Raw genomic sequence first — 25,032 nt, forward strand, 5'->3', positions numbered from 1 at the left:
ATAGACTTATGCAACAGGTATGCGTGGTTCTTCGGCAGATTCCTATATAACTCCCGGTGTAAGTAGCTGGTAGTACGTTGTCGACCTTTCAATAGGGACCACCCTTGGTGGATGATTTCATTCTTGCTTCTACTGGACGTAGATGTCCCGACGAATGAGTGCTCTCTTTCCTTGTGAGAAGCGGGCGGAAAGGATGGGTTTTGCCTAGGCTGGCGGCGTTCTTGGCTAGCTGGTCCACAGCATCCTTTCCAGGGTCGTCAGAATGGCTTGGCACCCATTGGAGGCGGAGGGAGATTCCCTCCATTAGAACCTCAGTGGCAGCTTGGAGGATCGCGTGGACGATCCGTTATCCTGATCTGTTTCGCGCACTCTCCGTTGTCTGCAGCGATGATCTGCTGTCGCACGGGATTGTTGCTGTCTGACGTTGGTCTGCGGTAATTGAGTGTTCATAGGCCACCTTGAACACTACGCCAATTGCATGAAAGACGCCTATAAGCTCCGCCACATGGACCGACCAGTGGTCCATCGGTACCACCTGGACCTGTTGGGATTCGGCGATCTCCAGGTTGTCGTCGAGCGCCACAACGGCGGCCCGAGGGTAGCCCTCACGTCTCGAGGCGTCCGAGTAGACGACGATGTCAGGCGTGGACCGCGTGGTCTCGGCCCGATCTCTTGCCGTTTCTCGGTCTGTCCCGACCTCAATCTCCGCGAAGGCCTCGGCTCGCCACGGTAACCTAATCAGGCTTTGATGGAACTGACAAGCATAGTTTCGGCAAACATTCGCAATGAATCTTGCAGCTTTTGCGAGTCTCAATTAGTTGGAGAGGGATGAAATTGTGGAAAGTGCTTCTGCGGTACTTTCGTGCTATGTGCACCTAGAGGAGCTGAATTCCCTTCCCTTAGTAGCTGCCTAGTTAGCTCTTGAAGATTCAGTTATTGGGAAAAGATTCATTTATTGGAATAATCTACTTCTACTATCCTTCTCTGATTCAACAACGATTTAATATTGTATTCAGTTTTCCTTACCTGACCAACAGGCCGCTCCACTGCAAGTAGCACCTTAGCAGTGATCGCAAGAGGGAGCAGCGAGCTTTTATCTAATTCTAGTGAATAGTGCTAAACCTAAGAAATCTCTTCTAGAGGGTAACCAAGCCTCTCTCGATTGCAAGACTTTATATCGTGGAGATATTGTTAACATAGACACTAGATATACGTAGCATCTCGCCCAGCAACATTTCTAACATCCGGTGGCTTAATAATAATTGGTTTGTTGTCGTATACTATTAGCTATATATACGAGGGACTATACATGATAAGACCTTTAATAACTTATAATCGATTATAATATAATCTCTATTATATTAGATTTCTATTCTATAATTTGGAATACGCTACTATTTATCACGCTATATTTCCACTTTATCTCTTGGCTTAGATTTACTATTCAATTATCCTTTATAGGGATCTTAATAGGTACCTATCTTCCTATAGCTAGGCTCCCTTTATTATTTTTTCTATATCGATTACTCTTCTCTAGAGACGCTGGACTGTATCTAACTTTTCTTTTTAAGATTATACTTCTCGAAGTATTTAAGTTCCTACTCCTAGTCTACTAGGGTTATATTTGAAACTTGTGTCGTCTGGTACTACAGGACAAGGTGGGTTTTGTTTCCACTGTTGTGAGATGATTTGCTAAGGAAGAATGAAGCATCTTCTGCATGGGCAGTGATTTCTTCTGGAATGAGTGTAATGCCCCTCTTAATGGCTCTGACTAGTGAAGCGTGTTATTTATACGAATCATAGGTTATCCAGAATATATTAAATCGTCGAGATGCTATCTTTGCCGCTTCGGAGTACCTCGCAGACAGACTTGCGCACTATAAATTGATTGATGCAAACTATAGAAACCATGACGTCGGAAGTGATCCGACGTCGGAATTGACTTGATGTGGCAATTTGAGATACTTACATAAACTTGCCTGATTAATATTGACTTAGATTGTTAATGTCTGGATCGTATATTCTCATTTGGAGAAAAGGGGTTTTCAGAGCTTCAGCAGAGGATTGGTACAGGCTGCTGACAAAGAATCTTTCCTGAAAGTTGCTTTCACATGTAGAACTTTTTGCCCCCCAAGAGAGCACAAAGACAGATTTCGGGGGGAAGATCGCCCTAAGTCCTATTGATGTCCTTTTTGGGTAAAGGTGTTATGGCTAGAGGTCAAGTAGGAGTACCAGGGGATCGCTGCTTTGATGCTGTCTTTGTGCGCAGCACCAAACGAGCAAAATTGACCAAGCGATGATCCAATCATCCTTGAGATCTGGCTTTGAAGCTACCTAGAAAATTCTGGAGCCATGTAATCCCTAAATCCGAAGTGCCAAGCTGAATAGTATTTTAACAACGCCTCTACCTGCCTGCTATTCCGACGGTGGTCGCAATATACCAAAGCCTTCTTATCTATATACACACACGAAACGAATACAGTTCATTTGAGAATATTATTGATATGAAGTTCTTGTCCACTATGAAAATCCTCCAAATTACCACCTTTCTAACCTTATTCACCCTGCTTTGGAGCGCGACGGCGGGGCCGCTTGTTGCCCGCGAGACCGACCACCTTCCTGCATGCATTCATAAATGGAATTTCAAGCCAATTAACTGTGCATAAAAGGGTCTCAAGAGGAGAACTGAATAAATGTGAGAGCCATGTCGACATTGTTTATCAGGTCTCACAGCGCTAACATGCCAAGAACAGGAAGAGACCTTATCAACACGTCAACTTAATTTGGAATATTTATCATACGGAGAAAAAGGCCGTCTTCAAAGAGCCGAGGCAAATTAAGGAGATATATAATACACAAATTTGAGTCATCTCCGACCAATATTGGATCCATGGCTCTGGATATTAATTCATGGTCCTTAGCTGCTTCATGTTCAGTTTTACTTGAAAGTCTTCAGTAATTTTTGAACTCAGTTTGAGCCATGTATGACACAGCTTAGGACTTATTATGGTAGTACTGTATCAATTTATCGAAATTCTCAGATTTGTTCGATAGATCTGGCGATCTAGCAAGATTGTCTGGCTGGTTTCCGATTTTCCACCAGTCCCATGTTGCCGCTTCTCTTCATTCTTCCTGAGTCTAGCACAGACTTCATTGTTTGCTGGGGGAGCGAATATTCCACCCAATATGAGCTAGATATGGACAGGTTGGTTGGGTAATGAAGCTAGCAACGTACTTGAACGGAATTGAAATAATTCTTATATACGGACTAGAGTCTAGTCATCTATATATCGATCTATTTACAGCTCAAAAAGCTTGAGTATCCAAACGTATGTCATGTAGTGGAATTTAGATATCCGCCAACAAGCTCGCACACCTCTGGGCCGAGTCTTGTGTACTCTTGAACGTAAATTTAGCCTCGTTGCCAGAGCCAATATGAGCAAGAGTGGGGCCTAGATCAGAATTAAAGGGTTATTCTTAGGTGAATGAATATACAAGACGCACCATGAGGGTTATAGGTTGGCCACCCTTGCCTTTTCAATCCATTCTGGGGATCTGCGATAAATGCCGCCCATGCAGACCGCACCTTGGTTTTCAATTGGCTCTGTGCCTTTGACTCAGCAATACCAGTAATCTCAGAAGACTGTCCGTATATCATGTTTAGCTCAGAGCCGTGGTAAGCACCGCTAGTTGGGTAAAGCCGAGTGTTCAGCCAATCTGCGTCGTACTGAAATCGCCAGGCGGGAGTGTGTTGACGCCTTCGGTCCGCTGCTTCAAGATTAGATGGACAGAAGAAAGTTTCCATATTGAAGTCATCCCATTGCTGGTCGGTCAATATGTTGCCTGAAGCGTAAGCAGAAATTTTGTAGAAGCCTGCTTCATTCTCGTTATGGCCAACCAAGTAAGGCTGTGTCTGGGATTAGCAGCTTTCCAAAAAAAGTCCGTAAGGGTTGACTCACAATGCGAGCAAATTTCCCCTGCGAGGAGAGTGTTTTATAATTATCAAAAACAGTCACATTATCGACAGTAGGCTGGAAGGCTGGGTTTTTCCGCGCAGGGTTTGTGGTGGGAACCTTGACAGCGCTAGCAGCCGCGAGGATGGCGTTCGCCTTCTGCTCTCTCATGCAGGGCAGAACATCCCCTGAAGACCCACATCCTAAACTTTCGGAAACAGTATACCAATGCTTGGCTGCGAATGTTTGATTGTTTGTCCCAAAGCTGAGAGCTGTTCCAGAGTGTGAGATGAATCCTGCCACCAATGGATCGGATGGATACGCATATGCCCAATAATCGACAGATGCACTACCACAAGACTGGCCAGAGATCGTGATGCGCTTAGGATCACCTCCAAATCCCCGGATGTTCTCCTTCACCCATTCGACAGCAAGACGTTGGTCCAGAAGCCCAGGATTAGGGGGATGGCCTGGCAAACCAGGAAATCCGAAGATGTTCATGCGATAATTAACGGTCACCACTAGTACATCTTCTGCCTCCGCGAACTCACCCCCGTAGTAGAAGGCCGTGTCAGTTGTGCCGCTTGTCCATCCTGTTCAAATTTAGAACCAACCAAAGATTCTTTGGAGGGATTTGCAGAAAACATACTGCCCCCGTAAAAATGGACGTAAACCGGCTTCAGAGCCTTATTCTGCTTAGGTTTCGACCAGATATTCAGCGTTAAGCAGTCTTCACTTTGAGTGTTATTATTAATGGCTGCGAATGCCTCGAAGACGCTGTCGAACTGCTGCGTTTTGTCCGGGTAGTCGACCAGACTAGACACTGAGTACATGCAATCCCTGTATTCCGGTCAATTGGCGAAGGACGTGTCAGATTATTGCATGAGGCTTACTTTCCCTAAGATAAAACGTTAAGATCTGCTTTTATAAGAGTAGCAAATTTTGAGCTCATACATAATCCGCTGCAACCTGAAAGCCCGACTGAGTGTAAGGTTGGGGTGGCGCAAACCGCAGATCGCCTACCGGGGGCTGCGCGTAAGGAATCCCGAGCCATTCAACGACCCCGGGATTCTTCGAGGACTCATGCCCACGGATCCGTCCACTGGTTGCGAGTCGCACCTCTTGTGCAGAAGCAACGGCTAAGAGTGCGAACACAATTGACTTCATCTTGCATGGAACACAGATAAAGAAAAGGAAAGTTTATTAGGAGTGCACTGCAAGTATTTTAAATAGCGCGTGCAGTCATACAATCGAAGTGGGCCCTCGCATGTCTTGGCAAATCCTGGTCAATTCCACACATAATCGTAATGTTGCAATATGTTCGTCGTTTCATGTTCATAAACTTTGATTTCGCCCCCACGTTTACGCCTCTCAAGATCGAGATCCAAACCAACGAATCGACGAAGTGATCCTTGGCCTCTCGTTAGCTTGATTATAGAGAAAGAGGCGCTCGTTATTGTTTCTATGGCCTAATGATACATACAGGTTTTCCACTTCCTTCATGAATCTTGCCTTTTGTACAAAGATGTGAAATATGGTGTTTTACGGCCAGACAGTGGACGATATTCCCGATAGGGGTTATGTCCTCTTCATCATAGCGCTGGTGATGGTTCTCATTGCTGCGATATTTGTGGGGATTCGGCTCACGACTCGGATTTACACGACACAGCTTGGCTGGGATGATCTTTTCTTGACCATCGGCCTTGTGGCCTCGGTGCTGACAACGGCAACAATCAATTTGGGCAAGTGATGTCTCTGTTCCGAAAGCTCGTGAATTGGTCAATTAACTGGACCTCCTAGCGGTGGTACATGGCTATGGAAGACACCAGACGGACCTAGGAGAGAGCCGGAATGCAGCCTATATGGTATGTGATCAATAATTTCACCTCGATCAAATTCTCACATATCATCAGTGGTTTTTTATTGCCCAGACTCCCTACAAACTTGCCCTCGGTTCCACCAAAGCGTCAATTGTCCTTCTTTATCTACGGATCTTCATCACACAAACCTTTCAACGCGTGGGAAAGGTGTACCTTGGAGTTATCGGTGTATGGACAGTTGCCTCGGTCCTTGTCACTATTCTTCAATGCATACCTATCCAGGCATCGTGGGATAAGAAAATTGTCAACAAGGCCTGTGTGGATAAAAACGCATGGTGGTATGCGTTTGCAACAATCAATACTGCCACCGATTTCTTGATCGCAATCCTCCCAATACAGCCAATTCTCCATCTGAACCTTGCTAAACGTGATAAGCTGGGATTATTGTTTGTTTTTGGCGTTGGAGCCTTGTAAGCTCAAAAACCCTCCCACTGATAGTGATTATCACTCTAATTGTTGTGTTGAACAATAGTGTCTGCATAACTAGTATCCTTCGCACTGTTGCGGTATCCCAGACTTCGACCGGGTTGGATCAAAGCTGTGAGTTTATCGAAAATAATCGAGATGAGAAATTTGACAAAAATCATTGACTCAATACTTGATAACAGGGGACTTTATTCCTCGCTCAGTGTGGACTCTGGTCGAATGTAATATGGGAATTATCTGCGCCTGTCTCCCTATGATGCGTCGTCCCCTGAGTTACCTATTCCCCAGCCTTTTCAGAGGGACCACGAAGGATGTATCGGACAGGTCAAGATATCCCCCCATTGAACTCACAAATGCTAATCACTTGCGACGCTTAAGAGCAAGCCAGAGCCAGGAAGAGATACTCTGCGATATTAGGGCTGAGAATACTCCAAGTGAAGGCCAGGATGCCTACATCTCTGTGACTACGGATATTCAGCAAAGCGTTGTCAAGTTACCAGATGGTGGGGAACTGAAAATCATAGATACCTTGAAAGAATAAATTCTTGGAACCGGCCTCCTTTTCGATTGCAACGTTCTGATCCTGATTAAATTCTATTGTAATTGGCCCCCAAAGTCTACATCAATCCTTCTGATGAGAAGCCAATCATAGATTTTGTTGAGGCGATAGTCGAAATTCTTGCCTAGTATGGAAGTTCCGTGCATCGGAGCAATCGGGAAAAATTCCTAAAAAGGCCTGCGCAGAGAGGCCTAGAAAACAAACTTGGCAGCATCGACCTCCGTATTACCTATAAGGGGAGGAAAAGGATGGTTCAAATTCACGGGATGTACAAACTACCCCAGGCGTCCTCCGCTAATCAGTAATATTTAGCATTTGCTTTTGAAAACTTCACACCGAGACCAGGGGCACCAAAAATCATTGAAGGACAGTCTCGGAGCTGCTGATGAGTGCCAAGAGGGACTGGGCTCATGTCACACGATGTTGCGAACCCTGATAGATTATCTGGTCTCGCTTTTCATTAGAAGTAAAAGGAAACGCAGACCGAATCAGATATTTCTCTGTCTTATCTCTCAATCCGGAAACTCTTAATTTGATAAGTCGTAAAAAGTCAAGCCGAAAGAAGCGCACCATCAACAGGATCCATTCAGGATCGCAAAAATGAGTTCCCTCGACGCTATTCGTGGACGGCATTCCAATGTGCCTTTCGTTGATTACTCTACATGCAAAAGTTGGCAAAGCTATTGGCGGAGCTGTTTGTGCAAGCATATACAACAGCTTTCAGTCTGCATTTGCAAGTAAATTGCAGGCAGGTATGAAATCCCAGGCCGGGACGATATCATTTGGAAGAATTACCTGCCAGCCGAACTACACTGTCAGTATACCGGCTCGCGAAGCTGCTGCATACGCGCGGGGGTGGACACAGACAGAATTGCATTAGATCCAAATGTAATATTGTCTTTGAATTCCCTATCAATGCTCATACATTTTATTCCAATAGCAATTACCCATCTAGTCTATATATCTATACAACCATATCTCTCTGTCAAAAAGGTTTCATCTGGAGATGTCGAGTGACAACTCCAAGACCAGGCGAATTAAAAGCTAATAAGCCTTTTCAGTTATTGATCGTAGCGTCATCACACGTCATTAGCACAAGACCAAGCTTTAGCCCCCGAGTCTTCGTGAATTGCAACGCCAGAAACCCACAATCCCAAACCACACTGCAGAAAGTCAGATATGAGCCTAATAAAGATAAAGAAACTCTCGATGAATGTGTGATAAACTTACAATAGCACATGCAATAGCCAAAACCAAAACATTGATGATCGTCAAAAACGTCTTCCTAGCGTTTTGGAAGTACTTTCCACGGTTCATATGGAACCAAAAGATAGCAGGCAGTCCGACTGGGAATGATCGAGATTAGACTGGATTGTATCTCTTGAAAAGGGAGTGAATATGACTGAGACTTACAGCTGAACCAACTTCCAAAAAGCGCGCTCTAGTAGAAACCATTGTGTTAGCCTAAATTTGAGATCCAAGTTGCGAGTGTCTCAAAGACTTACGATAAGACTGAGCAAATCGTTGAATACCGGAATCGACTCCGCCACAACCCATGAAATGACCCAGACACCCAGACAAATGGCGACCCAGGTTCCAATGGAAAGGAAACTGCGGCTATGCATCTTGTCAGATCCACGGAAAAGCCGCACGTAGATGTATTTGCATGCAACATGACCAAGAACAACTCCCGACAGAATCGTCTGTGTATAGTTAGATTTTGGCACTAAGTATGTGGTGAGATACGAGAGAACTTAAGGAACTCACAGTTGGAATGGCAAGACCCCAAGCGACCTTTTTCATGACAGGACTCAAAGACAAGATTGCCGGCGATTCCACACCGGGCCCAATGTAGCGGTAGATAATCAAGGCACTAATCAGATACAAGACCGTGTCGACAATTTGAAGCATGGCTAGTGACTTGTTGAAGGTTCGTGGATCCTCAGTCTCAGACATGAAGCCGAAGTATGCGACGTGAGCGACTAATTGACATTTGGGTTAGTTTCCTTATTTGTTGCCATAAAAACGAAGCAACGGCAGGCGATAATCATGAAATATCGCCTTCATTTAAGCGGTTCAACTTACGGTAAGCGAAAATAATGTTGGTGACCGCAAGAAAGCCTTCACGGAACCCGACATTTGTGGTGGAATAAAGCGGGATGTCGCCTTTGCTCTCGACACCCGCGCTGACCATGGTCACCACCGTCGCGATGAAAACGCTTAGGAAAGCTTGAGAGAGATTAACTCTGTGATCCAAAAGATCTGGGCGTCCATATCAAACAAATGAAACCACTCACAAATGACAGACATCAAGTAAACCTTGTCCATAGTCCGGGGCAAAGCACCAAGGAAGCAGATAATCAGTCCAACCACACCAAAAACGAGAGTGCATGTGCCGTGGTCGGTCAGCACATTCATCAAGATATTAAACATTAAAATGTTACTGGCCATGAGAAAAATCAAGAGCAGCAACTGGCCGATTCCCAGTAACTCGCGACCGAAACGGCCCATCAGGAGCTCGCCGGCGTCTCCCATGCTGTGAATTTGGGGATGACGGAGCTTGTACTGGCCAATTTCGTATCCCGTATACCACGAGAGGGCAGAGATGAACACAATCATGATTGCAGCGCTGTGTCTCAATGTTAGCCACGACACCTCACAAATTAAAGTTTCTGAAAGTCAAAATTGACATACGGTGCCATTCCCAAGGTGGCCACAGCAGACGGAAGAGACAGAATGCCGACTGAGACGTTCTCCGCAATCATGACTGGAAACCTGTGTTAGAAGTAATTGTTTCGATTGCATTGCAATTAGAATCTAAGACTCACGCATTCCACAGTGCCTAGTGTTCTATGATTAGCGTTCTCCATAAACTAGTTTATGTCCCCTGGCAAGGAAGAGCCATTGACTTACCACCACTTCATGGTACGGTACTTGACCTCAGCCTTGTCCTCATTTCCAAAAGGCTCCAGATCGGCTGCTGATAGCTCATTGTCGCCATCTTTCTGAAGAGACTCATCGGTGACCCTCTTTGCCTCAACGGCATATGACTCTTCGTCACTCATGGCGGGCAAAGTTTGGTTCTGCTCGGGATTTCTTCGGGGCGAAATATTGGCGAATTGCAGCCCGCGGGGAATCTACTCAAGACAACTATGCCAGCATTGATCAGTTAGACATATGATTCAGTAGTCAGGCTCTCTTTGAGAATTTGCATGCAATTGTACCCCAGCCAGCCAAGGAAAAATCTGAAAGCCCTCTGGGGAATTGAGTGGAGCCCGGATTTTCCTCGTACCGCCTACCGCGTGCCGAATGAGTTGATGGATTGTCGTCGGGCGATGCCGAAGCCGGCGAAATCTCTTCTCCGCGGCTTTGCCGATCGCCAAATCTGAAATTTTGCCCGGGTTGCCGATGGTGACGCGCGAGACGAGTGATGAACGATTGTTGGACGAGTGTTGAATCTGCAATCTCGAAAGCCGGAAAAGAAATCTAACCCAACAGACAACTTCATGTTGTTTTGTCGTGTGTCGCTGTTGACTATTTCGTCAATGTCGGATCGGGAAACTACCATGAATTCTTCGTCTTTTCCGCTTGTTTCCCGATGGAACAATTTATGAACACATTTACGAGCACGGCCCATTCAGCAGTCCAAAATTCCATACAAAAACTGTCTCAGTGGGTTTGAAATACCGAGCTCTAGGATTTTCACTCTGAAATTATTAGAAAAAGTACACGAAAAGTATATCATTAGCCGCTGACAACTATGGGTTCACCCTCAAACAATTCCATAAACGAGGTGTGATAAATAGTTGCCAGCTCAACATCAATGATTCCGAGGGAGCCTGAACGAGGAATTATTCTAACAACATCAGAGACAATGAGCCTTCAATGAAAAAAAAAAAAAAAAAAAAAAAAACAAAACAAAACAAAACAAGCGAACATCTTGGCTTTGAGATCTGTTGTCGAACTTCAATCGAAATATCTGCCAAGCTATTCGTTTCTCACCTCCTTCTTCCATGCTCTTCCCATCTGTAGGGTGATTCAGTTGCAATATCGAAGAAAAGTATCAGAAGCCGTTTTATCGGTCAGGAAGTAAGTGAAGCAGGGGACAATGCGGCTGGTTATAGTAAATTTCAACCACCATCGCCCATCCCCCCGGGGGGAGGAGGACGGGCCGCCACGAAGCGAGAGAGGAGAGCTGAAGACTGACGACTTGCTTGATCGGACTAAGATCAACATCTTCTGCTTGAATTCGTGTCTTCCCCGGCATTGCCACCCGCAAAAATCCCCGATCGAGAGAGTCTTAAAGGCTGTGGGCCTTGTGAGAAGAGACGATATCTAGTGAGATTTGTAGGAAGATCTAAGCTAAGTCTTCCTGCTTCTCAGTACTCACATTATTCGAGCGCAACTTTGGCAGGCGGGAGTGAAAGAGGATGGATATAGAGAAGAGTTTGCCGCCTCCCTGTGAAGCAACCTTTACTTTGTGTTTACCACCCTTAGCGGAGAATTATGGGCCCGACACAGACTCATTTGGATGTTTGTAAATTTAAACTAGGGTCGCTGTCTCAATGTGGCCTCAACGATTGGCTGTCAGGCCATCCTCATCGCTTAATCATTGCCGTAGGCCTCTTCGAAAACCCTTGATCCGACCAGGCGAACAGGATGCAAGTTTGCAGTGACCTTAAAAAAGAACAGAAAAGCAAAACCCTCATTCAGTGGCTTCTCTTCCGAAGAGGCTCCATGAGCATATTGAGGCCCAAAATTCAAAAACTAGTTCAAGTGCAGATTGTGGTCATCAAATCGTCAGTTTTCAGCTCAGTTCGCTTCAAATCCAGTCTCCTAGAGTTTCTCAGATTGAGTCAAGGGTATGCCTGTTATATGGGGATTTACATGCTGAAAGACATTTGTCATGCTGGAGGGTGGTAATAAAAAACAGTGTAAAAACAGTGTTTCGGGAGAGCTGGGGAATGACGGGAAGAAAATAAGGTAAGGCTGAGTGAGGTAGGAAATAACATTTCAGGCAGAAATCAGGCAATACCTTCTTTACCATCCTACTGAGCGCTTACTAGGATGTCAATATAGTAGGATACGCCGGTCTAATAAACGTTTATGTCAAGATTATGTCTATTTCAAGAAAATCTCAAGATCGATCGGTACATTGATTTCTACTGGGCCGAATGCCGCCGGTTCTATTGCATTGATGACCCACACCTGGGCAACGACCCGAAGGACAAGATTGCCATCGGCGGCCTTAAACGTCCGTTGTTCCCCTACCAGGCCTTTGCCGTCTGGTGGATGCTCCACGCCGAGGCCATAACCGGCACAGGAGGCCTCGAGGCCGATGAAATGGGCTTAGGGAAGACACTCATCGCGCAAGCATCGGTGGTTGTGAGCCGGTGGATCACTCTAGCTTGGAAGTCCGTCAACAAGTCTCCAGCATCTCATCTTCCGAAAAACAACAACACAGACCCGACCCTGCGCTGCCCGAAAAAGAATGACTACCCAATCTCCTGTCCGTGTGAGTTAAGGAGCCCAACCAGAAACCTGAAACCGAGCCCGGGACCTCAACTTCTGATAGTCCCGTCCTCACTCTTGGCTCACTGGATCAAAGAGTGGGATTTGAATGTCGATAACAAGGCCGTCGGTCTGGATCTCAAACTGCTGATCGGATACTGAGCCTCTGAACCATTCATACGTGCGTCGCCGTATCGGGTGGTCAGCAACCTTAGTGAGCCGGAGAAGGAGCTCCTCCGATATGAGGAGGCTAATCTTTGGGGGGATGCAATTGCATTTATGGTAATTATTCCCCGCAGTACCGTGTTCTCGCTCCGGTGTCTTATCCCAATACACTGCTAGTGGCTTCAAAATATGATCGTGAAAGGAGCGTGGTGTGGTCAGAATGACAGCCCGGGTAGCCTCTTCACGAGGAGTTGGGTGCGCATTTTTGAGGCTGTCAAGCATTGCTTTGTCTTCCGCAGAGAGCGTCGTCTTGGTCTGCGCTGCATATTTCAAACAGCCGAAGATTAGCCTCCTCATATCGGAGGAGCTCCTTCTCCGGCTCACTAAGGTTGCTGACCACCCGATACGGCGACGCACGTATGAATGGTTCAGAGGCTCAGTATCCGATCAGCAGTTTGAGATCCAGACCGACGGCCTTGTTATCGACATTCAAATCCCACTCTTTGATCCAGTGAGCCAATCGGCCATAAATGGGAACTGATGGCACATAGTCCAGAGTATACAGCGGAAAGATGGGCATCCTAGAGATAGTATCCAGATATAGTCTTGGTAAGGACAGAAGCTATACATCCGGAGCCCAGTCGAGACATTTGGAAAGCTTGATATATGATACTCCAAGACCGCGGGGAGCCTGTTGACCTCTAGTTATAAGCTTTATTTTCCCGCTGTCTTATTGCCATCAAAAACTTTACTTACCTGGCGACAACTTGGGGTTTCTCAATCACACGAAGTCCCCAAAAAGGTCTATATGGGCTCTTGTAGGTCTTATGGAAGTTGGCAAAGTAGAGAGGCATATAGGTGTGTATGTGTTCATGTGCAGACAGGGAGTCTCATGAGGAAGACTGATAATCACTGGCAAAAAGAGGATATATCTCCAAGCTTATAATCCATCTAAAATTTCCATATTAGCAAATCACGCCCTGGGTTGTTTCACCATTTCAACAAGTAATGAGTGAGGCCTTACCACAAAGCTCCTTCCATCAATTATTTCTAGACCGACTGCCGATGTGTCCGTCGCTTTTGTCATGATAGAGGTATCCGATAAGCCGAGTAGTTTTTCGTCTGCACAGGATGTAATAACTGATATATGGGGAACGACAATAGCCCGTGGGCTACTTTCAGCGGAGCTGGGTCGACCGGCACTCGATCCGAGAAGATGTCTCCTTGTGTCTTGAAGTCATGGGGCCATTTCTGGCCTCTTCCCTTGTTTGGGACTTGGCCGCATATGATTTCCACCCATCAGTGAGAGCGACCTTCGCTGGCAGGAGGTTGAAGAACCAGCTGTTCCCGAAGAGGGGTTTCTCGAAAATTGGTATATCCTGCGTGAAGTCCTTTTTTTTCCGCTATAATCAGTCCTTTCGGATTCATTCTCTCGAGAGGCATCCCTGGGACCCCAAAGGGAGTCCTGGAGCTTCTTTTCACTATCGCCACAGTCGTCGTCTTGTTTCCTGATCATTCCCATGGGTGTCTGAAAACATGCCGACGGATGTATTAAGGGATGATCCCTTGATCGTTAGGAACGAAGTGCAGTATATGTAATATGTATATCAGGTTATAGAAAAGAGAGAAGGAGGATTGGGGGTGGGGGTTGGGGGTTGAAGAATAATTATATGGTGAAGAGAAGAAACCATCTCTGATTTTTTTTTTGGCTAAAGCTGCAATTTATAGCAGATGATCATGTGGCTTGATGGCAAACGCCGTTTGTCATTAGGCGAGTGCAACATTCTAGGCTCCTCAAGATGCCAACAGCTACAAAGAGCCTTGGCATTCAATATAGTAGATCGAAACGAAAAGAGACATTTTCTTCTACATTTATAAAGCGACTCCGACAAAAGTCTCTTTATTCAGAACAGCCGCTCCCCGCCTTCAAGATCATGTCCCTCCTCCATCTCCTTCACCCTCTCACTTCGGCTATGGACCAGATCTTGACCTGCCTGCAAGAGCACCTCATGATCCACCAACTCACTCAACCCCAAACACTTCGCCACAAAAGTGAAAACCTTCCTCTCAACCTCCGGCGCATGCTGCGTCAAGCCGTGGTCATCCCCAGGGAACAGCCGCATCTCGCGGTCCCCACCAGGGCCATACTGGTTGAACAGTGTTTTGGAACACGATGGCGCCAGGACATGATCTGCTTCTCCATGGAGTAGCAGCAACGGTCGCGGCGCGAGCGCAAAAATACCCTCCGTCCGCGCAGTCTGCGACGCTATCGTCGCCACACCGCAGACGCGGTCTGGCTCGCTGGCGGCGACGGTGAAACAGGGGCTCCCGCCGAAGGACCAGCCCACGACGACAAAGCGTGTCGCGGCGAAGTGCTGGGCGAGGTAGTCGAAGGTAGCTTTCATGTCTGCGACGCAGTAGCCTGTCTGGGCGGGTTGGCGGTAATCGAGACGAATGCAGGGGAGGGAGAGGAGCAACGCGAGTTTGTCGGCGAGCGAAGGGTAGATTCCTGCAGGACCGGAGACGCCGCCACCCGCACCGGACACTAGAACAACCGCGGCGCTGGGGCTGTTGGTTCGGTTGTAGCTTTGCGGAGCATGGAGGATGGCGGGGGCCTCGTGGTCAAGAGGGTCGGAGACTCGGATACAGACTGTCTGGGCGACTGAGGGCTTGATGGCGTGGCCGGCAACCTGTGGAGGGTGCAAGGGTCCTAGGTAGTGGGTGGAGTATCTCGGCGAGGCAGCGGTCATGGTGATTGGGATAGAACTCTAGACAAGATAGAAGGATAGAATAAGTCATAGACTACGAGGACCCTCCGATCAGAATTGTGAAGACAGCAATGATCCAGTGCACCCGCTAATCGCATTGGAATCCGATCCGGTAGATGGCGGAGGGGCGAATTAGTGTCAGATGGCAATGTTTGAGACACAGAGGTGGCGACCTCTCTAGGAATGCCGTGCTCAAGGGGCCCTTTGGACAAGATAAAGAAAAAGAATTCGATTGCCGTGCAGTAGGTTCTAGATACAAACCGACCATATCCATAGCGCCCCGATCCGTATAAAACACCCTGAAGCAAGAGCGGTAGAAGCCGCGAATCCGAAATGAAAGAACCAAGACAAAAAGAAGGAACCAAATAAAACGTAAAAAGAGATGGGAAAAGAAAAAAAGAGAAAACAAAACAAAACACCAGATTCAGAATCCCAGTATCTCATACAAAACTCATTAGCCGGGCATCATCATCAGTGAAACAGTCATCATGGGAAAAGAGGGTAAAGTGCGTAGGTCGTCATCAGGTCATGATCAAGGCACACTAAATTCCATTCAAAAGAATCAGGCCGTGCTCCGACGCGTTTTGCTCCGACGAAGACTCAGTTTCTTCTTAAGTTGAGTGAATGGGTTGGTGATCGGTTGGGTGTAGAAAGGGTCATTCTCAAAGTCCTTGTCGGTATATCTCTGTCGAAGATGTCAGATGGATCCAATCACGAGAAAATAAGGGACAGGGAGAGGTAGACAAGAGAATATAAGGAAGGAGAAAGGGCCCTTACATTTCCAGGCAGACGCATGAAGTTCCCGAAATCATTCATCATATTGATCCCTTCTTCGTAGTCATAGACATGGCCATCCCGGTCCGCAGTTCCGGGAGGGAAGAAGGCCGTGCCGTCAAGAGGGCGATGGCTATGCAAAGAGTCGATGATTTTATCTCGTGGGGTTGCGCGAAGGGCTTCTTCATTCGACTCCCTCACAGCCTCGAGGGGACTGTGCTGGCTGACGCGATTTCGTTCCGGGCAGACCGCATCGTAAGGCCCCTCATGATGATACGAGTAGGCAGTGACATCGTCCAACTCATCAATGATATCCGGGTTGACCAGTCGCGAAAGTCTCGAGTAGGCATGGCGCGGCCGACGTCGTCGCGAAACCGACTCGTCTCGCCGGGGCTTCGGGTTCACCGGTTGGTGTTCGGGAGCGCCGGACCACCAGAGGGACTCGATGGGGACGGTGGGGATGGATTCCGAGATGGACCGGCGGGACGGCGCATAGATTGAGGACGCCGGCGACATGTAGTAAGCATATGGGTTATTGCTGCCAAAGCTGCTATAACTCGAGCGGCGGTCCCGCGTTTGTTGCTGGTTGTATGGGTGGTGAGGGTGATGGCGCGAAGCCATCGACATACAGTCGACTGCCGCCATCGCCACAATGACAATCGATGCGAATAGTGAGATAGATGGGGAGAAACAGTAAGAAAGAGGCCCGGAGGGAGTTGGAAAAAAGACACGAGAATCGAAGGAGGGGCTGAGTCCCGAGGATCACGCGGTATATAGAGAGTGGTCGATGGAGGGGATGACCCGAAATAGAGGGTAGGTGGGGCTGAGTAGAGTATGCACAGTAGATCGTACAGAGCCGGGGCGAGATGCGGTGTGGAAAGGATGCAGGGGGATCGTAGTCGGAAGTAGGGGAAGATGAGAGTGAGGAAGTCAGAAGTAGGAATCCGAAGTAGAAGTAGGCAGTGAGGTTCCCACCGTTCCGCTGCTCCGCCGAACGAGCCCGTCCACAGCGCTTTCCATTCGGCGCTCTCGAGTGACGTGACGTGCCTCTTCGACGCCGAATCCTTATTCATCCTCCACGGGTCCGGGCTAAGCCCGATTAGGCCCGACAGACCCTTAGTTCAGCGCGCTAGAATGTTTCTCAGCGGTTGCACTAGGCCGAATCAGGCGGCGATCAGGATCCCTGGCGGAGGCGACCCCGTTGCACTGTCATGAGCGATCTCCACTGGTGACCTCATATCTCATCCGCAAAGTCGGTCCACGCTGCCATCATACTGCATTTTCGTCTCCATTTTTGCTCGCGAGTTTTCAGTGCTCGCCTCCAGGATGCCGTCAGCCCGACGATCAGTCTGACTATCGCTATCCACACCCTTCGGGCCTCTCCGCTCAGGTGCACGATTAGTCAGTCACCGCGTGGTCCGCCTCGGCTATGCGGTGCTGATTCATGATGTACATCGTTGCATCCCACTCGCTTCCGAGACTGCCTCCATCAATGACGCGGATGCCACCCGCGGGAAAAAAAAGTGTCAACCAGGTAGGATTACTCTACATTGATCTGTGATGATTCATAGGAACTGGCCCTGAAGCGCACGCCGCGGAAAAGCTTGTTCCTTGATATTTGGCTGGTTCAGGACCGATGACCCGTGCACTATCAATTAAGCTTATCGACTAGTGAGAATAGCGCGAAGAATTGCTCGCCATTACCCCTCCCCCCTCCTAAGGCCACCAGAGCCCAATACGGAGGAGACGATGATCCAGATAGTGAACATTCCTAGCATGAGTCTAAACTATTGGCAATGAGACCGACAGATCCTCGTGTAGCCCTTGCATATGCAGCCCCCGTCCTGTCTCCGGCACGCGAGCCGGGAGACCGGAGACGAAGGGGGCCCATGAACAACCGGACCAGCTGAACACGCTCACGCCCGACCCGAGAGGTCTTCTCTGCGGATTTCTCTGGAGAGCTTAATTGAGATCCTATGATCTCAGTCTCCCCTCTGGTTCTGTACCCTTGGGAGGTACCGGCAGTACCGGCCCAAAAGTGCATCCAGGGGAGCCTGGCAGGCACCAGCAGTGGCGCCAATCAGAAGGGCTCCAGACATAGTTCCGGGCCGATTGACTCAGCAGAAGCTCAACAGTTACACCACATCCAGGTCAAGTTCGGATTGAGAATCGAGATCGGACGCATGCCGTCCCTGCCATTCGCTGCCGACTCAGGACAGCGCCAAATACTGCGATCGCAAGAGGATGCGCAAACTAGATTTCCACTTGAATTCCTGTAGATGAATTTAGAGTTTTATGTGGGATTCCCTTATCGTCGAGATCATCTCTGGACGGCATACTTCCAGGTGGCGGCAGGATTCGCGGGACAACCCAGCGCATTGCGGATTCTCCAGAACCCAGAGTAGAGAGTGAAAGTATAAAATAAAATAGAGCAAAATCTGCAAAACAGTAATGGAATGAATATCAGAGGATGCACTGCGAACAAGACCTTAGTCGGTGCATCACTGACCTCAATTCCATGGATTCTTGCGCTTGTGCGGTCTGATCACGGGCGATCGCCCTCCAACTCTTGTCACCGCATTCGCGACAGTTCCCCACAAAGGGTCAATCTCAACAACACCCCATTCCCCTTCATGCCTCCATGCCCCTAGTCCAATATTCTGACTCCGAGTCCGAGGCAGACGCGCCGGAATCTCCGCCACCAGCCAAGAAACCCCGCCATGAGACCTCACGGTCGGGTTTCGCCCTGCCACCGCTCCCAGCAGCCTTCCACGATCTCTACGCCTCCAGCACACGCGTCAGTGTAAAAGATGACCCTAGCCTCCATGGAGGCCGCAAACGTGTCATCCCCCATGTAGAAGGCAATTGGCCAACTCATCTCTATGTAGAATGTGTGTGCGCCCTCGCGTTGTTTCATGGCTACCTGAACGCTAATCTTTTTTTGGCACAGGGTACCCGTCCAAGGATGAGCTGGCTCTCCTTACAGATCTCATTCCTCAGTCCAAGTCGACCTCTTGTCCGGACGCGCAAGAGGATGACAGCCCCCACGCTGTACACAGCCTCTTACAAAGCGACCTGGGCGCTCAGCTGCCACTACACATCAGCCTCTCGCGCCCCGTAGTCCTGCGCACTGAGCAGCGCGCTGCCTTTTCCGAGCTCCTCCAGGCTTCCATCCAAGACTCGCACATTTCACCGTAAGTTCTTATGTCTCAGACAACGTCTCAGTGCCCAGTGCCCAGTGCCCAGTACCTCGCATGCTGCAAGTTTCCCAGAAAAGAAACATGAAAGAATGAAAGAAATGCCCCATCTCATCTCTCTAACACCGTTCCCGACACAGATTCCATGTCACGCCGAACAGTCTCAAATGGGTGGCCAATCACGAGCGCACGCGATGGTTCCTTGTGCTGCATGTCGCACGGCCTGCTAGCGACGGTCTGAATCGGCTGCTGGAGCTATCTAACCGCGCTCTCGCTCAGTATGACCAACCGCCTCTCTACGCGACCCCGCACAAAGTCCGTCAGTCCCGGGTGTCGATGGCATCTGCCCACGGCGACATGCAGCCTGTCGCAGACTTCTCGGACTGCTTCCACATTTCGCTGGCATGGAGTCTGGTGGGGCCTAGCCTGGCCGATGCCCAGCGTGTCGCGGGTATTGACCTTGGGTCAGTACGCGGCCTACGGGTGCGTTTTGACAGTGTCAAGGCGAAGATTGGGAATCAAGTGGAGAGCATTCGGTTGCCAGTTGATGTCTGAGATGCAGCCGGCCCAGGTAGTGCTGGGATGTGAGTATGGGTGTGTTATGGCTTGTATAGATTTCCTAGATTCTAAAATAGAGCATTGGATGGGCTAGCTACTGCAACTTCCACCGGCTTCAATTGTATACCCTGAATCGAGTGTTGGTCTCAGCAGTGTCTCACCCAACTGTTGCTTGGCGAAAATCTAACACCGGCATTCAATTACCCCAAAGTATCGATGAGCGAGAAGCCGCCAAAAGGACCATGCTGAAACATCGAGAGTTGCTTGCTTGCATAAAAGCAAGAAAGGAAATCATCGCGTCTAGCTTCAAGTTGTCCAAACGCGTGATGTTACGTAAGCGGACAGTCGCGACCCGCGCCGCCAGCCGCTCAGCTTTGCATCAGCTCCCCAACACCACAATGCAGATCCCAACTGTTACCCTGGTAAGTTCTCCGCTTCGCACTCTCATTTTGAGCATTAGCTAATATGACTTCTGACCCTAGGAGGATCTGCAAGCCTTCCAAGCGGCACATTTTCCAGGCCACCAAACAGTAAATCTACCGACGGCGGAGACAGCCTTCGAAGAAGACGATGACGGACTAGGATACTACCCCGATGGGGTCAAGCGGACCTTGACTGACGAGCAGATCCGCATCTTCAGACATAGCGAGATTCACGCGCTTCTGCGTGCCAAGCAGCTCCAGGAAGACGATGCCGAGTACGAAGCTCGACGGATTATCTCCGAAGAAGGATCAAGATGCGATAACAGTCCCCGAAGCGGAGAGGCTGCAGGGAACGAAGAAAACGCGAAGGAGACCAAGGCTCAGGTTGTTCGGCGATCGTCAGTGGGAGACAGATCTCAGAAGAAGACTCGACGTGAAACGCAGGATGCGCCGTCAGAGACCCTCGACTATGAGGATAATGAGTCGCAGTCGACTCCGCAAAATCGTTCTTCGCAGCCTCGTATGCCCCCGTCAGGTCGCAGGATAGTTTCTTACGATGATTGAACTGAGAATCGGGAACATGCGATCTTTGATATGCAATTTTGGAGGAGCCGGTAAAAGGCAATCCCTGCTTTGAGCGAATGCGATACCATCTGCAGCAGACTCTCATACGAGTATCAACTCTTGGTAAGTGCGCGGTTTTTTTCTGTCTTTTCCTTTTCTGTTTGCATCCGGCTTCATATTCCTGTTTACCATGATGAAAATCTTCAAGTCATCCTTAGTCGGAATGCCATACCATCTAGCAAATGTGTAAGGCTTTGACGACTTTAATCTTCTCTCTGAAAATCTCCTTTCATATGATTTTGTTTGTCTCCAACTGTTTAAGCCAGAAGTTGACGAAATATCAGGACTGCTATCACAAGTGATATTGCAAAAAGTGTGGCCCAGCCCGGCTTCGTTGCGTTGTTTCATGTGTTCTTGTCGGTCAGGGCACAAACAACGAGGAAATACCTTGCTATCGACTGTCTGCCGTGCAAATATCGAGTACTTACCTCGTCACAGACCGCCTAAGGTCTAGATAGTGAACCAGGGCGCTCTACGGCAAGCCTGAGAATGCAGGCAGGATGAGATGGATCAACGAACAGACTAAGAAACCACTATACACCACGATGAAGGAAGCCTCCCAGAAGGGAAAGCAGAAGCAGATGAAGCGAAGAGAGCCAAAGAGTTGATTCTCTCCCTATCGGAGATGCGAAGCTATATCCTGTAAAGACTATATACTAGAAAAGATATCCTCCAATCAGAGACCTCCCTAGTGTAAGCTATTTCCCCACTGCAATATTTAGTTCTTCGCGTTAATTTACATATTATTACTTGAGACCTACTAATCGATCTTAGTTACTTAATTATTCCATAGTACAATATAAGGATACACCTAGAACTAGGAGGAACACTTAGTAGTTCTTCCGTAACTACTTCGTCGACTAACTAGGCGCCCTTCAACTATATACGTCTTCGGTCTACTCTATAGACCCGAGTTGTAAGGCCTTAGCGATTCGGCAACAGTATAGTTGCGAGATCAGATCGTCAAAAATTACGAGAGAGGTACGTTACGATAACGTATATTTTACGTTAACTAGTTAGCAGCGCGTAATATAGGCCTAAGATATAGTGAAAATAGATACAAACAAACCTATACCAGACTTAAATATTAGTCTTTCTAGGCCTAGAAGTATAATTTATCGTTAAATTAATATTTAAATATAATATTAATTCTAGAATAGTTAAATACTAATAGAAAAATCAAACGTTTGACGTTTAAATGGTAAGTATTAAGTCTTCAAGCGGCCTTGGAAATTACTTGTGTAATAAATCTTGAGCATTTTTGGTAGGGTTTTGAGGGGGGCAATACCCAATCTTGAGGGGGCCGTACCGCCGGCCCCATTTCAGGCGTCCAATTGAGTTGCATCGAGAAGGAAGGAGAGCAACAAAGAACCCAGCTTCTTTGTTGGAGCTAGAGGTGGAGCTAGAGGAGGGGCCGTTGTTGAGCCTTGTTTCGATTCGAGCGCTCGAATGCATGTCTAGACGCAATCTTAAGCATCATCCATCCATCGTAGATATTTATTCCATCCAGATCTATCCATTTTATCCGGAGCATGGCCGGAATCCATCAAGGTCCTCTATACAGATCATTTTTCTAACTTCTGACCTCAGGAGCGACGACCGTCATGTTCTCCACTTTTGTCGCTATTTCCCCTAATCGCTTTGACGACAGCAACAGCAACAACAGCAACAGCGAAACAAGGCTCACCAACGGCCCCTCCTCTTCCTCGTCCACCACCGCCTCCTCCGCCGCCTCCACTCCGGTTCCTCCCCGTTTGAAGCGCAACCAGGTCTCACGAGCTTGCGACTGGTGCCGTGTGCATCGGATCAAGTGTGACAAGAGCTTGCCCTGTCAGAACTGTCGCAATCGAGGCGAAAACTGCATCAAAAAGAGTGCGGCAGAAATTCGCACTCTGCCACATGCTGTGAGGTTGTACCAAATCTCCGAACGCGTTGACTATCTGGGACTAACAACCCCCCAAATAGAGAGATTGAGCGACTGCGACAACGCGTTCAAGAACTCGAAGAGCAACTCGAGAATGCTACCAATACCAATTCCAAGACCAATCCGAACACCACCACCACCGCCGCCACCAATTCTGTCTCCAGCGGCGACGATCGCACGATCCGAAAGCAAAGCCGACAATCGGGAATCAAGAAAGAATGGGATGGAATCCATACGCCCACTGCACACTCGTCACAAACCCAATGGTATGGGCCCTCGTCGGCCTTCTACTTTATTGGGCGCATGAGCGCATACCTCAGCGCCGTCCTCGAACAACCTGAGGAGGATCACAACATGCATCCTAGCTCCGCCAGTCGCCTCTTCACCAGTCCTACCTCGGCAAAACACGTTCCGGAGGAGCTGCCAGTGCCTGCCACAATCGCCGATGGGCCTGTGGGGTCGGAGACATATCTCAGTAGCATCGAGGAAGATTACTTTCTGAATCTGTTCTGGCATTCCTACCATCCGACCTACCAGATTCTTGATGAAGCGGAGTTTCGGGAGCATTATAAATCCCTCTGGGTCGATTCGGCCACCACGCGCAAACCTTCTGCACTGGTCGATATAGTCCTCGCTCTGTGTATGCAATATGGCGTCACCTTGACTCCAAACAGCAGCAGCCTTGATCCCACCATGACCGCGGACCCACCTGATGGCCATGTCGACATAAACGACGCAAGTATCGCGGGCCGATGGTACTACCGTCGGTCGCAAGCACTACTCAGTTCGGAGCTGGAAAGTCCATCCACCACCACTTTGCAATGCCATATCTTTTCCGTCATCTACTTGTGCAACGCTTCCTTTCAGAACATGGCGCACACTACCCTGGCGCTCGCGGTGCGTACCGCTCATATTCTCGGTCTCCATCTCGAACCGCGGGAAAACCTGCCACGTCCCCAGCGCGAGTTGCGCAAACGCATCTGGTGGACGCTATATATGATCGAAAGCAAAACATGCATGAAGCTGGGCCGACCATGCTCCCTGCATGACATGACGGCAACGTGCCAACTGCCCGCCGACGATCATGAGCTGGCTCGGCTGTCGGTGTCCAACATCGCGGCTTATGGCGACAAGGTAACGTGGTTGACGTACAGCCGCCTCGTCACAGAATTAGTGCTAGCGGCACAGACAGTTTATCTTGGATTTTATGAGAAACGGGCTAAAATTCTGGGTGCTAATGATGCGAAGAGCCTGTATACGGATCAATCGTCCCTGGAAGCGTTAGCGAAATTTCTCATTTCCCAGATGGACAGTATCCGGGAGTGGTTACGGAATGTCCCTGACGGCATGAAGACCAAACGCAAAGACGGTGGAGAGCCATTCTCAACTGACCGATCTGTCCTAGACCTGGAACGGTATGCGCCCTTGTGGCTGCAGCGCCAACGGCTTCTCCTGGAGCTTCTCTACCACAACCTCTGTATGAACATCTACCGGCCCTTCATCTGCTTCCCCTCCACGTCAGCCACTAGCGTCAATAGCACACCCGTCGCCGAAGGACATGCAGTCTCGTGTGTCAACCATGCCATCGCCATCACACACATCCTTCGCCAAATACTACCCGCGACCGACTTCCTCAAAGGCTGGTACGAGGCCTTTCAATGGCAGTGGAACTCAACTCTCTCCATGGTTGGTTTCATCCTTGCATACCCCTCCAATCCGCCCACTCCAACAGCCCGCGCGGCCATCGACAGCGCCATCACCGTCTTCGAGGTATTTGGCCACAATTTTGCGGTCGCGGGGAGTGCCGCCAATGTGACTCGGGGACTCGCAGCCAAGGCAGACTTTCTCCACGGCCGATTGGCTGCGGGTGTCGGAGCTGCAACCACACTGACTCCCCCGTTCTCGGACCAAATGGAAGGATTCTTAGGGTCGATCGGGACAGATGCGGCCGGCTATTTGATGCTGCCTGATGAGCCCTCGGCCATGTTTCAGAGCACACTGGCGGGAGCCATGGGATTAGCGTACAACGTTGATTCGTTCTACAGTTTCGAGCCCTTGTATGCAGGGTCGAAAAACTTGGCCGATGCGTGGGATTTCAGCTACGAATGACCCCTTTACTATGGATCTCAAATGTATGATGACACGACAACCCATGTTGATATAGCTTTAGAATCGCGGTTTTTCTTCATGCATTCATTCGAAGGATCAAGCAAGTCATTTAATCTACCTTTTCGATGGTTATCTTTCCCGTACTTCGATCGGTGTGCTCTG

At 48.6% G+C, this 25,032-nt stretch overlaps 11 protein-coding genes across 11 annotated transcripts; 5 read left to right on the plus strand and 6 right to left on the minus strand.

The window, feature by feature from the left end:
- Positions 1–505: 505 nt before the first annotated feature.
- On the plus strand, positions 506–733 carry N7462_011431 (uncharacterized protein; the record flags this gene model as incomplete). The annotated part of the gene is made up of 1 exon (XM_057083145.1): positions 506–733. The coding sequence occupies one exon, from the start codon at positions 506–508 to the stop codon at positions 731–733; it is 228 nt and encodes a 75-aa protein (XP_056927884.1).
- Positions 734–3,348: 2,615 nt separating this feature from the next.
- N7462_011432 (CAZyme family CE10) lies at positions 3,349–5,120 on the minus strand (the record flags this gene model as incomplete). The annotated part of the gene is made up of 6 exons (XM_057083146.1): positions 3,349–3,452; positions 3,505–3,907; positions 3,960–4,546; positions 4,603–4,793; positions 4,847–4,851; positions 4,908–5,120. 6 exons carry the CDS (start codon positions 5,118–5,120, stop codon positions 3,349–3,351), a joined length of 1,503 nt encoding a protein of 500 aa, XP_056927885.1.
- Positions 5,121–5,487: 367 nt separating this feature from the next.
- N7462_011433 (uncharacterized protein) lies at positions 5,488–6,247 on the plus strand (the record flags this gene model as incomplete). Its single annotated transcript, XM_057083147.1, has 3 exons — positions 5,488–5,667; positions 5,783–5,818; positions 5,867–6,247. 3 exons carry the CDS (start codon positions 5,488–5,490, stop codon positions 6,245–6,247), a joined length of 597 nt encoding a protein of 198 aa, XP_056927886.1.
- Positions 6,248–7,897: 1,650 nt separating this feature from the next.
- N7462_011434 (uncharacterized protein) lies at positions 7,898–9,883 on the minus strand (the record flags this gene model as incomplete). Its single annotated transcript, XM_057083148.1, has 10 exons — positions 7,898–7,981; positions 8,049–8,164; positions 8,232–8,259; positions 8,324–8,521; positions 8,586–8,800; positions 8,904–9,047; positions 9,116–9,447; positions 9,513–9,585; positions 9,647–9,660; positions 9,732–9,883. The coding sequence occupies 10 exons, from the start codon at positions 9,881–9,883 to the stop codon at positions 7,898–7,900; spliced, it is 1,356 nt and encodes a 451-aa protein (XP_056927887.1).
- A 2,518-nt stretch (positions 9,884–12,401) lies between these two features.
- On the minus strand, positions 12,402–12,851 carry N7462_011435 (uncharacterized protein; the record flags this gene model as incomplete). Its single annotated transcript, XM_057083149.1, has 1 exon — positions 12,402–12,851. One exon carries the CDS (start codon positions 12,849–12,851, stop codon positions 12,402–12,404), a length of 450 nt encoding a protein of 149 aa, XP_056927888.1.
- A 79-nt stretch (positions 12,852–12,930) lies between these two features.
- Positions 12,931–13,348, minus strand: N7462_011436 (uncharacterized protein; the record flags this gene model as incomplete). Its single annotated transcript, XM_057083150.1, has 2 exons — positions 12,931–13,075; positions 13,251–13,348. The coding sequence occupies 2 exons, from the start codon at positions 13,346–13,348 to the stop codon at positions 12,931–12,933; spliced, it is 243 nt and encodes an 80-aa protein (XP_056927889.1).
- A 1,050-nt stretch (positions 13,349–14,398) lies between these two features.
- N7462_011437 (uncharacterized protein) lies at positions 14,399–15,244 on the minus strand (the record flags this gene model as incomplete). Its single annotated transcript, XM_057083151.1, has 1 exon — positions 14,399–15,244. The coding sequence occupies one exon, from the start codon at positions 15,242–15,244 to the stop codon at positions 14,399–14,401; it is 846 nt and encodes a 281-aa protein (XP_056927890.1).
- Positions 15,245–15,824: 580 nt separating this feature from the next.
- Positions 15,825–16,681, minus strand: N7462_011438 (uncharacterized protein; the record flags this gene model as incomplete). Its single annotated transcript, XM_057083152.1, has 2 exons — positions 15,825–15,947; positions 16,040–16,681. 2 exons carry the CDS (start codon positions 16,679–16,681, stop codon positions 15,825–15,827), a joined length of 765 nt encoding a protein of 254 aa, XP_056927891.1.
- Positions 16,682–18,677: 1,996 nt separating this feature from the next.
- Positions 18,678–19,788, plus strand: N7462_011439 (HVSL domain-containing protein; the record flags this gene model as incomplete). Its single annotated transcript, XM_057083153.1, has 3 exons — positions 18,678–18,837; positions 18,987–19,230; positions 19,395–19,788. The coding sequence occupies 3 exons, from the start codon at positions 18,678–18,680 to the stop codon at positions 19,786–19,788; spliced, it is 798 nt and encodes a 265-aa protein (XP_056927892.1).
- Positions 19,789–20,117: 329 nt separating this feature from the next.
- N7462_011440 (DUF3807 domain-containing protein) lies at positions 20,118–20,777 on the plus strand (the record flags this gene model as incomplete). The annotated part of the gene is made up of 2 exons (XM_057083154.1): positions 20,118–20,213; positions 20,277–20,777. The coding sequence occupies 2 exons, from the start codon at positions 20,118–20,120 to the stop codon at positions 20,775–20,777; spliced, it is 597 nt and encodes a 198-aa protein (XP_056927893.1).
- Positions 20,778–22,441: 1,664 nt separating this feature from the next.
- On the plus strand, positions 22,442–24,870 carry N7462_011441 (Zn(II)2Cys6 transcription factor; the record flags this gene model as incomplete). Its single annotated transcript, XM_057083155.1, has 2 exons — positions 22,442–22,749; positions 22,803–24,870. 2 exons carry the CDS (start codon positions 22,442–22,444, stop codon positions 24,868–24,870), a joined length of 2,376 nt encoding a protein of 791 aa, XP_056927894.1.
- Positions 24,871–25,032: the final 162 nt, after the last annotated feature.

This window comes from Penicillium macrosclerotiorum (assembly GCF_028827735.1).
Source record: "Penicillium macrosclerotiorum strain IBT 26536 chromosome Unknown utg000012l_segment0_segment0, whole genome shotgun sequence".
Lineage (NCBI taxonomy): Eukaryota > Fungi > Ascomycota > Eurotiomycetes > Eurotiales > Aspergillaceae > Penicillium > Penicillium macrosclerotiorum.